The sequence below is a fragment of the Moschus berezovskii genome, chromosome 24, assembly GCF_049115385.1.
Source record: "Moschus berezovskii isolate FMDL1 chromosome 24, NW_MosBer_1.0, whole genome shotgun sequence".
Classification (NCBI taxonomy): domain Eukaryota; kingdom Metazoa; phylum Chordata; class Mammalia; order Artiodactyla; family Moschidae; genus Moschus; species Moschus berezovskii.
Genome location: NC_142483.1, coordinates 86374 through 97423, shown reverse-complemented (window position 1 = coordinate 97423; position 11050 = coordinate 86374). Strand labels below are relative to the sequence as shown.

Here is an 11050-nt window from a genome sequence, read left to right as displayed (position 1 = left end):
GAGAACAGCCCAGACCTCGTCCCCTGGATCTGCCCCGGAGCCCCTGGTGTGCACAGGGGATCAGGCAGACCGGGCGTCGGACACCAGTCACTGCAAACAGAGCTGGCGAGTAGATGATGCTCTGCTGACTCGGTGGCGAGCCGAACGGGAGGGGGGCCCGGGACGGGAGCTGAGTGCAGACAGCAGCGGGAGAGGAGCCGCGTGAACACGCTTGTTTGAGGTGAAGCCCGTTGTCTGCGGACGCACACGTGTGTGCTTTGGTGACAAAAGGGAAATTCACGCCGGTGGGCACCTGGTCCCAGGGCCCGGGCAGAGTCAGGAGGGAGGGGACAGGGGGGCTCTCATTGTCTCCCGGATCCTTAATCCCCGTGGTTGTTATTAAAACACCGCCCAGGGGCTGTTTTTAAAACTGTCTCCAGCAGCTACTGAGGGTGTGGTCACCCCTGAAGCCCTGGGCCGAGGCCGCGCCCACAGCACCCACCGCTCTCCCGCAGAGGCGATGCCCCCGCCGCCCCCGGTTGCGCATGTTCTGCTCATTGGCGATGTTTCCAGCTTGTTGAGCCTACTTTTTCTCCCCCTCCTCTTGGTGCCCAACAGTGGGATTTTAGTTTCCGGCCTTGGAAACTCTTAAGGCTTTCTTAGTGCTGATAAGAAGGAATCTCAGCGAGACAAGGAAGGTCACGTCCTCCCAGCTGCGAGCACACAGCTGCTCCTTGGAAACTGAAAGCTGGTTCTGATGGGAGGGTGATGGAGACCATTCCCCGGGTGCCCCGAAGGCCTGCCAGTGCGGGGACTGGCGAGAGGCAGAGTCTGATTCTGCTTCCCCCCATGCACGGGGGGGTGGCCCGGCACACAGAATGAGGACCGTCCCGCCGGGGGCATGGGGGCCCCCCGGCCCCACCAACCCTCCACGGCAGCCACGCCACCACTTTCCACCCTGTTCCTTTTTATTAGAAAACAGATCAGGAAAATAGACACACTTCGGCCATCCCGCCGGTGCAGGCTCTGGGGTGGGGGTGGGAGGTGAGGAGGCCAGTCCAGTCCCGGGGCCCAGGCTGCAGGGAGACGGTGGCTGGGACACACAGTCAGGGCCACGTCCCTGAGTGCAGCAGGGGCAGCTGGGAGGGGGAAGCGGCCCCGGCTGAACAGAGGTGGGGACAGAGGGTGGGCAGGGCCCCTTGTCCACTCCGCTGGGGCTCTCCGCCCCCGGCCCCCCGCAGCCAGTCCCTTGGATGGCTGCACTAGGTGTTGACGGCCCTCCAGCGCTCGCTGTCCCCTGCAGTCCAGCCCCCAGGGTGGCTGAGCTAGGCGTTGATGGCCTTCCAGCGCTCACTGTCCAAGCTGTTGATGCTGCCGGCGTGGCAGGGCAGCGAGGCCACGTCATCCAAGTAGGCCACCCCGGCTGAATCGAACTGCGTGCTGGCCGCCCCGGCTGCCTCCAGGCCCTCCCGCCGGGCCACCGCGTAGGGCTGGGGCAGGTGCACGTCCGGCTCCTCAGTCTCGTCCACTTGGCATTTGTAGGAGAAGAGAATCTTGGGCTCCGAGCTGGTGGGGAAGAGAGTCAGGGGACCTCTGTGAGTCCAGAAGGCCCTCTTTGCTGGGGCTGGGCCCAGAAAGAAACACGCTGAGGGCCCCTAATGCCCACCCCTTGAGGCGCCCTTCCTTGTTTGCCCTCTGGGGTCCACTGGGACACGTGTGAGCCCCCCAGCTCCAGGCGAGTGAACCCGGGGAGTACCTGCCTTCTCATGTCAAGTGGATGGACAGAGTCCAGCCTGGGGAACAGCAGGCCTTAAAGAGCAGGTGCGCGTAGCACGGGGCGCCCACCGCTCTGACCCCCGCCTGCCCCGCTCGCACCACCCACTGGGTGTCTGGCCACCCGTCCCCAGACCTCGGGGTGACTCTCCTGGGAGAAAGCAGCCTGAGCCCACGGAGACAGGTCGTGCGTGAGGTCATGCACATTGGGGTCCAGTCTAGCCCCCCACCCTCTCAGACCTGGCAGGTAGGGAACGGGCTGGGGGCAAGACGCCCACTCCCACAGCTGAGGCTGGGATCCCTCAATCCCACAGTCTCCAGCTTCCCAGCTCCCTGACAGGCCTCCAGACACAGACATGTACAAAGGTGTACCCACCCGATGCTCAGAGGCACGCTGGACACCCCCCAACCCCGCTCCCTGCTCCAGGCACCCCCGATGGAACATGAGCTCCTCGGGGAGCTCAGGGCTTGCGTCTGCAGCACCAACAGCACGCTTGCTGAGGAGGCAGTGGCCAAGCACATGGGCAGGCTGGCCGGTCCAGCCTGCTCTGGAGGGAACAGGCTGTGGCGTGCATACTGTGTGTGTCTGTGGTGTATATATATCTACTGAACGTCTGGACACGCGCGTCCACACGGGTGTCACGTGCCTGTGTGCGTGTGTGAAAGTGAAAGCTGCTCAGTTGTGTCCAGCTCTTTGCAACCCTGTGGACTGCACAGTCCATGGGATGCTCCAGCCCACAACACTGGACTGGGGAGCCTCTCCCTTCTCCACGGGATCTTCCCAACCCGGGGATTGAAGCCAGGTCTCCATATGTGTGCGTGCAGGCATATGTTCATGACTGAGTTACATATGGGTACATGTGGGTGTGAACATGCATGCACGTGTGTACACACCTGTGTGCACAGTGTCTGTGTGCTCGGTGCATGCACAGCGTGCTCTGACATGCACCCCCGGCCTCCTCAGCCCCTGGAAGCCTGGGCGCCCTGAGCCAGAGGCCGCGAGGCCCGGGGGAGGTGTGGGGGGGTGGTGGCAGCTGCGCATGCGCGAGCGACCCCGCCTGCGGCCTCTGACTCAGACTCCCACCCGGCGTCCCTCACTGCGCGGGGGGCTCACCCGAAGAAGCCGCGCAGGAAGGCCACGTAGATGAGGGGCGCGAAGAAGCTGAAGTAGAGGAAGGTGGTGGCGTCCACGCAGCTGGGGGCAGGGGCGAGTCAGGGCTGCGGCGGGGGGACGTGCGCCCCACCCCTGGCCTCCCCGACCCCCGCCCCATCCCCCACCCCCCCACACATACCAGAGCCCCTCGATGATGTCCGCGCACAGCAGCGCACTCCCCAGCCCCTGCACCAGGTTGAGCAGAGCCAGTATGCCCGCGTACACGTAGAAGCTCCTCCGCGCTGCAGGGCGGGTGCGTGAGGTCCTGCCCCGGGCCAGGGCCAGCACGGGGCTGTGTGCTCTGGGCCGCCCAGGGCACCCACAACCACCCCACCAACCACCCGACCACCCCAACCACCGCCACCCCCACCCAACCCCACTCTCCGACACCCCCACCCCCGTCCCCCAATCACCCCCTACCCCCAACCCAAACCCCCCAACCACCCCACAAACCCCAACCAACCCTCAACCACTCCCCACCCCCAATCACCCCCAACCACCCCCCTAATCCTCCAACCACCACCACCCCGACGCCTGGCCCCGTCCCGGGCGCTCACACGGCAGGGAGATGCGCTGCTTCAGCGGGGTCTTGGGGAGCAGGACCACCAGGGAGTAGACCTGAGGAGGCAGCGGGGCTGACCAAGGCGCCCAACCCCTCAGCAGCACGCCCAGGCCCCGCGGGCAGCCCCAGCCCCGCGTCGGCTCACCAGGAAGAAGAAACAGGAGCTAACTAGCCAGAACTGGCGGCCCCCATGCCCGTAGATGTTGAAGTCCTCAGCCGACAGGTGGGCGTCGGGGTACAGGATCTCCAGCGTTCCCTGCAGGGGTGTGGGGGCGGGCCTCAGGGGCTCCCGCAGCCCACCCCACTAAGGTCCTCCGTCCCCCACTCCAGCCTGCTCTCCGCCACAGCCCGCCCCCAGGCGGGGGTCCCCCACTAGGAGAGGGCCCTCTGGATGCCGGCTCTCAGGGGGACCCGCAGAGCTGCCTGGCTGCTTGCTGAAACAGCAGGTCTAGCCTGGTGGATCAGAATACGAGGCGCCCAGCCCGCGGTTTGCAGGCGATTCCTTCGCAGCATTGAACGTTTGAGCCCCTGCCCTTGACGCCCTGACGCCTCACCCCTGACGCCCCCAACCTAGGACCGGAAGCAGTGCACGCCCAGCCCCCTGCTGCCAGCCCCCTGCCCCTCACCTGGGTGACGGAGTAGGCCAGCGACAGCACCGTGGTGATGGCCAGCACCCGCTTGATGCTGGACTTGCTCTCCAGGTGGCCTGGAAGAAACATCCCGGTCAGGGGGCGGGGCCAGCTCCGGGGCGGGGCCGGGGCGGGGCTGGGGCGGGCGCAGGCCGCAGGGGCACACACCGAAGGCCAGGCCCAGGATGACCACGCTCAGCTCGATGGCCAGCAGGAAGAACCGCGTGATCTCCCACAGGATCTGGACACAGATGGGGGCAGAGCGTCAGCCCCAGGGCCACACCCCCCTCCCGGCGCCCGGCGTCCCCACCGACGGGCCCGGGCCCACCTTGTCAGCCACCGTCGCGGCGTCTGATGTGCTGACCGTCATGGACACCACCGCCCGGGCAATGCCCACCAGCGCCACCACGAACACCTGGGGAGGCAGAGCAGACCCAGGTGGGGGGCAGGTCGCACCGGGGGACAACCCCTCCCGGAACCACTTCTGTGGGCTCAAGGCCGTACCTTCTGACCCCTGAGCCTGGAAAACCGTGTCTAGCCTCGGGGAGGCTGACACCGCTCGGGGCCACATATCCGCCGTGTGCCAGGCGGCCAGGGATGGGAGCTCTGTGTGATCCCACTGGGTGTGTGCTCCCAGCGCCGTGAGCTGAAAAGATCCACATAGCATCTGGTGGACCGGCCCTGAGGTCCAGAGGGGCCATGCCACTGGCCCGAGGTCACTTGGGACAGCCAGAGGTCAGAACAGGCTGGGCATCCCCCACCTGGCACCCACGCCCCTTCCCTCAAGTCATACTTCCCCAGTTTGCTTCCTGTGGCCACTACCCTCCTCGGTCCATGCGGTCTTGCTGAGCTGACCCCTCCCTCCCAGCTCTAGAGTGTCCCTTTCTCTGTGAGTCAGGGATGAACAGGGGTTCCCAGGTGGGCCACTCTGCGGTAATGCCAGGTCTGCAGTGCGGAACCACTAAGTGATGCCCTTCCACTGCAGCTGGCAGGGGGTCAGCTCAGGGAGGTCAGCACACAGCTGCTCTTGGATGCTTTGATTCCGTGTCGGGGGAACGCATGTGAAGGTAAGGCTAGAGGCAAGCAGACGTGCAAAGAGAGGGTCTGGACAGCGTCAGGTAACCCCTGGATGCAGCCATACCTAAAGCTGGTTATTTTTTACAAAGACAGTTAATAATTCCCTGTTTTGCTTAAGCCAGGTGGAACTGGGTTTTCTGTCACCAATTGGAATGAACTCACCAGGATATAAAAGGTGATAAAGATGGGGCTGGAGGTGACTCGAATCTTGGCCCGAGCAAATGGAAGCTTCCAGAGCAGGAAGATGAAAAACAGCACATTGGGGATGAGCAGCAGGAGGTCCCAATACCGGACCCTAGAAGATGGGCATAGTAGGCGGCTCAGTGGTGGGGCTGTGTCTGCACCCCAGGACGCCTGCCTCACACAAATACACAGGGCTGTGCCTGCCTGCCCCCACCACGCGCACACACACTCCCACAGGGAACCCCTCTCACGGGCAGGGCCGTGCCCCTCACCGCGAGGTGCCAATGTCCTCGTACAGCAGCAGCAAGCAGCGATGTGGCACACTGATGTTGGGCGCCAGAGGCGGGGGCGAGCTGGCCCCCATGTCCCAGGTGTCCATCCTGCCAGCAGCTGGCCCTGGGGGGAGAGGGGAGAGTCAGCAGGTGAGCAGCACCAGGGTGTTGGGGTCCCCAACCCAGCAGGAAGGAGGGGGTGTCTGCAGGGAGCACGGGGCCCGGCAGCAGGACGTGACAGATGCCAGCGTTGAAAACGATGGCTGAACAGGCCACGCTCCTGACCTGGCACCCCCACCACCGGCAGTCCACAACAGCCCGGGGCGAGAGCAGCCCAAGTGCTGCCATCAGCAGAATGCACGCCCAGCGGGGTGTCTGCATCAATGCTAGAACGCTGCCCAAAAACAGGAGCGAGTCCCTGTCCCAGGCCTGGCAGGCAGCATGCTGAGCGGAGGCCGGGGAGAGGCGCCCAGTGGAGGGTGGCGGGCCCACGGCGGGGTCGGTGCGTGGCTGTGCTGCCTATCGCGGTTCATCGAGCACGCGCCTGTGAGTGGGGCGCCTTTCTGGGTGGGTTACGGCTTCAGCAGGTTTTCAGCAACAAGGAAGGTGAATCGTTTACGCACTGAGTGCCCAGGTCGGCCACAAGCAGCCCAGGACGCTTCCTGCAGGGGGCCGGTGCCCTCTGTGCAGGCTGGGGTGGGGGGTGCAGGGGCAGCCCTGCACTTGGGGAGACTCTGGGGTGGGTAGGCCTGGACCGGGGGCTCAGAACCCTCTATCCTTCCCTCCCACACATGCCGCTGCTGGAGGCTCTGGGATCAGACCCCTTCGGCAACCTGATGAGGAGGCCAGGCGGTGTTAAAGGGGATTAAAGGTATTAAAGCACCCGTGCTTACAAACCAAACTTCCAGAAGTACGTGCTGAGAAGAAAACAGGAGGGGGACAAAATAAAATGACGGGAAACACAGCCGAAACTGCTGGGGTCCCCAGCGTCCATGCCACTTTGTACCAGAGCCATGGATTCTAGCTGGCACATGGCTTCCCAGAAGCAGGGCCACTTTCGCAGCTTCCCTTCGTGCTGGCTGTGGCCACGTGATCAAGTTGAGTCCAACTGGGTATGAGCAGCAAAGTGTGCCAATTTTCAGGGCACATCCTCCTCCTTTCCCACTGCCTGGAATTGTGGGTGTGGTGGTGGGAGCAGTAGCAGCCATTATGGACCATGAGGCAGAAGTCATGGAACAGAGGGTAACAGGGCATCTGGGTCTCAATCAGGTCAGCCTGCACAGACTACTGTGCAGCAGATGGCAGTACCCGTCTACCTTGTCATCTCAGCCTTTGTTCAGTAGCTAAACCGGAATGCAAAGTAGTGCTGCCACAGGCTGGGTTGTCAGACAGAATGACATTTGGACTGAGATCTAAATAACTGAAAGTAGCTGAACTGGGATAATCTGGGCAGAGCACATCCCGGGGAGGGAGCAGTGAAGGCAAAGGCAGGAGGCAGAAACAGTCTTGGCCTGTTCAAAGGGCACAGGGCATGCTGATGCTGGAAGAGAGAGGAGACAGGGTGGTGGCCAGGTCAGCCAATCTCCCTCTAAGCGCAACGGGATGGGTGGAGGGAGACGGGTGGAGGGGGCACCAAAGCAGGGGCATGGGGGCAGGGAGACGGAGTGCTCGGCCTGCCGACAAGGACAGCAGCCCTACTGGAGGCAGCAGCAGGGGTGGAGTGGTGGGATCTGGGACCCCTTTGGGAGGGTCGGCCAGCGGGACCCATAGATGGACCCAAGAGGGGTGAGGGCAGAAGGCGGGGGAAGCTCATTCCAGGCTCCAACCTGAGTCTCGGGGCGCCTGCAGCGTCCCCACTGGCTGCAGACGGTGTCCCCGCGATACTAAGGTGAGGGGGGTGTCCCTGGGATTGCTAAGGTGAGGATGGAGTCCCCACGATCGCTAAGCAGGTGCTCCATCATTGCAGGACCTCCTTGATGCCCTGTGCTCACGACAAGGCCCCTCACAGGCACCAGAAGCTGAAGCTGCTGACCGGAAGCCAGTGGTTTCCAGCAGGGGTGGCATGGCCAGTGCAGCCCCCTCAGCAGGGTGGCTTCAGGGCTGCCTCATGTCCTGCAGGGACCCCTGCACGGCCGAGAGGAGCCTGTGGGTGGACGGTGGCCAGAGTGGAAGTGTGGTTGGAGGACTTCTCCTGGCTTTGCGTGGCCAGCAGCCCCCTTTCCTGGGGGGAACCTCAGCACCCCCATCTCTGTGCACAGTGAGTAGGTACGACTTATAACACCCCCTCCGCAACCCCAGGGAGCACTCACACTGGAGTCCACGTGGGACAAGAGCCGACAAAGGAACACAGAGGAGAGACACAGGCAGCGCCAGACAGGAGCCCCTGGATCCAGCCACACCTGAAGCTAGGATCCCCAGCCCCACCGCTGGGGAGGACCTTGCATTCTGAAATCTTAACAAATCCCCAGCTTGACCTTCTGGCTCTGCCAGGTGCTACCTTTGTGACCTTGGGCCAGTCTTTTCCCTCTCTCAGTGTCACGGGACCGTAGCATCCCCACCAGCAAGGTTGCTGGAAGGATCAGGCAAGAGCAGAGAAGGGAGTCTGCACCGGACCACACACGCAAAGGTGACTGCTTTCTTCCCAGAGGGGGAGCTGGGGGTGTGGGCGGGCAAGATTTGGTTCACGGGGTCCAAGCCCCACTTGCTTTGGAGTCTGGGCTGGGGAAGGTCGGTGTCCGCTGTGCCTGCTTCCCCGCCCCAGCCCCACAATAGTGGCAGAAGAGGAGACCCCCATGGCCCAGCTCGCCTCCAGGGCCCGGGCCCCCTCCTAGGGGGGTGTCCCAGGGCTCGGTGTCTCCCCTGCAGACGCAGGGCCGCCCAGGCCTGATCCAGGGTGGACTATTGGTAACAAGCGGACTCGGGGCGGACAGGGGTAGGGATCACATGACTCACAGCAGGTTACCACGGTGTGTCAGAGCTCAAAATAACTGAAGCTGGGACACAAGCAACAGGACAAGCGCACCCCACCCTTCCTGTGAGCACTCCGGGCCCATACTTTCTGGGTGCTGATCCGTGGGGCCACCACCCCGGCCTCCAGGAGCGGGCGGCCAGCTGCTGTCCCCTCACAGACAGAAGGAGGCTGAGGGGGACCATCGGAGGCCCCCATTCCCCTCCCCCACCACAGGTGAGCTCCAGGCCGTGCCAGAGCGAGGGGTCTGCAGGAGAGAGGAGCCAGGAGGGCAGGCTGGCGGAGGGCACGGAGAGAGGGGGACTTCCTGGGACGCTGAGTGCCCTGGGCAGCCCCGCGCCACTCAGGACCAGGGACTCTGGGACAGACTGTCTCTTCCACCTAGGGAGGACGCTCCTGACCTCGCTGCCATTCCAGAGACCTCCTCCCACCCTCTCGCCCTGCCTCTGTCTGTGGCCAGCCTGTGGGCATCAGGCCAGTGGTGTGGGCCCTGTGTGCTGGACCTGGGCCAGAAGGGCCCTCCCTCTCTGAGCCTCAGTTGCTGGGTCTCCCCGGTATGTGCAGTGGGACTGACCATGTGTGGCCCAGAGGTCCTGGATGGGAGCCCTGAAGAAACAGAAAACCCTGAGTAGACAAGCTGCTGTGGAAAAACCCCTCAGGGAGGCCGGCCCCAGCTGCTCAACGAACTTTCAATCCTGAACCAAAACTGGGTGAGGAATGTTTCACAACCATTATCCTCCAGCCTTGGGGAAGGGGGTGGACCCTATCAGGAGCCCCCAGGAGGGAAGACAGCCCTGTGCCTTCTGGCCTGACCTCTGCAGATTCCCTTCGACTTGGCAGGCTGCGTGCTCTCCCGGCCCCCGACCGGGTCGCACCCTTTGGGCCACCTCCTCTAAGAAGCCCTCCCTGACCACCCCTTCCATCTGAAATGGCCCTCAGCTGTGTGTCTGTGTGTTTGTGGGCCGTCCAGCCCCGGCGTTTCATGATCCAGTTCTCGGGGGGACAGCCAATGTGGTGAGCTGGACAGATGAACGTCCAGCAGCAGAGAGAGGGCGGCCCAGACCTTCTGGACAGTGGGAGGACCGTCCGGGAGGCCCCACGGCCCCGTCCCCACCACACAGCGAGGACAGGTCCCTTCCCGCTGCCCCTGCCAGGAGACACCCCGCACCCCCCACCCTCTCGGGAGGTGAGGTGACCATTCGCAGACACGTCTCGGCGCACAGCCTGGGGCACAGGGTCCGGGAGCTCGGCCTCCCCGGCGGCCCCGGGCCTGCCTCTGGGCGGGAGGCCCGCTCCCGGCGGCAGGAGGCGGGAAAGGGACGTTCGCGATCGGCTCGCGCAGCTGGGGCAGAGCAGGGGCTCCCCCTTACCTGGGGCCCCGGCCGCCCATCCGCCGCCGGGCGCGGACCCCGCCGAAGGCCGCGGGCCTGGACCTCCGGCGCTCGGGCCGGGAAAGTGGCGCGCGGAGCGTGGCGCGGGAGGCCGGCTCCGGGAGACCGGGCGGCGGGCGGGCGGGGAAGGGAGACGCGATCGGCCTGACCCCGCGCGGCCCTCCCGGCTGCAGCGACCCGGAAGGGAGGCGCGTCCTCTGCGTTCCGCCGAAACTGCAAAAACAGCCACCTTCCCTGCCCGCGGCGGCGCGGGGTCCCGCCCCCAGCCGGCAGCGACCAATAGGGACGGAGGTACGCCGGAAAGGGGGCGGGGCGCGTGCAGAGGACGGAGCCAATCGGGTCCCCGGGAGGCGGGGCGGCCCGCCGGCCTCTTAAAGGACCCGCGCGCGCCACCCTCGGCCGCCGGGGGTCGCGGCCGCAACCCTTGGCGACCTGCCTGTCCACGCGCGCCGCCCGCAGCGCCCCCGCCTCCAGCGTCCGGGGAGGCGCTCCGCCGCCTCCGGCCCGGGGACCTCCGGGCTCGGCGCGGCCCCTTCGCACCCGCCCACGCGCCCTCCGCCTCCAGGCCGCCCTGCAGGCCGGCTGTCATCCCTCTTCGCAGAGCAGACCCCGGGGCGGAGGCGTTAAGCGCTTCCCCCGAAGTCACAGGACCGGGAGGTGACAGGACCCAGGCCTGCGGCTTGGCCTGCCTGCCCTCACCGCTTCCCTCCAGGCAGCCTCCTCCAGGAAGCCCTCCCAGACAGCCTGTGCTTCCCCTCCTGCGTCTGCGCGGGGTTCACGCCTCTGCCCCCACCGCAAGGCTCCGCCGGGCCTGGCCCCTCCTGCCTCCTCATCCTCTTCCCTCCCGCCCGCTCCTCTCTGTGTTCCCTGTTTCTCTTCCTTGACTACACCAAGCTTCCTTACCTGTGGGTCTGTCACTTGACACACACTTCCACTTGACACCCTAGCCAAAGCAGCTGTCCAGTCTCTGTAACACAAAGCCCTTTCATTTCCTCCTCAGTTGTTACCCAAAACTGGACTCCTTTTTCCAGGGGTGTTGAGTAGAAAGACACAACCGTGGTAA

The 11050-nt window shown here is 64.8% G+C and overlaps 1 protein-coding gene across 1 annotated transcript; it reads right to left on the bottom strand.

Annotated features, from left to right (window-relative positions):
- Positions 1-1162: 1162 nt before the first annotated feature.
- On the bottom strand, positions 1163-10228 carry TPRA1 (transmembrane protein adipocyte associated 1). Its single transcript, XM_055413396.2, has 11 exons — positions 9967-10228; positions 5629-5752; positions 5336-5468; positions 4425-4511; positions 4265-4337; positions 4094-4173; positions 3613-3723; positions 3463-3523; positions 3045-3147; positions 2867-2947; positions 1163-1545 (listed from the first exon to the last, which is right to left on the bottom strand). The coding sequence occupies exons 2-11, from the start codon at positions 5733-5735 to the stop codon at positions 1305-1307; spliced, it is 1077 nt and encodes a 358-aa protein (XP_055269371.2). The 5' UTR covers positions 5736-5752; positions 9967-10228; the 3' UTR covers positions 1163-1304.
- Positions 10229-11050: the final 822 nt, after the last annotated feature.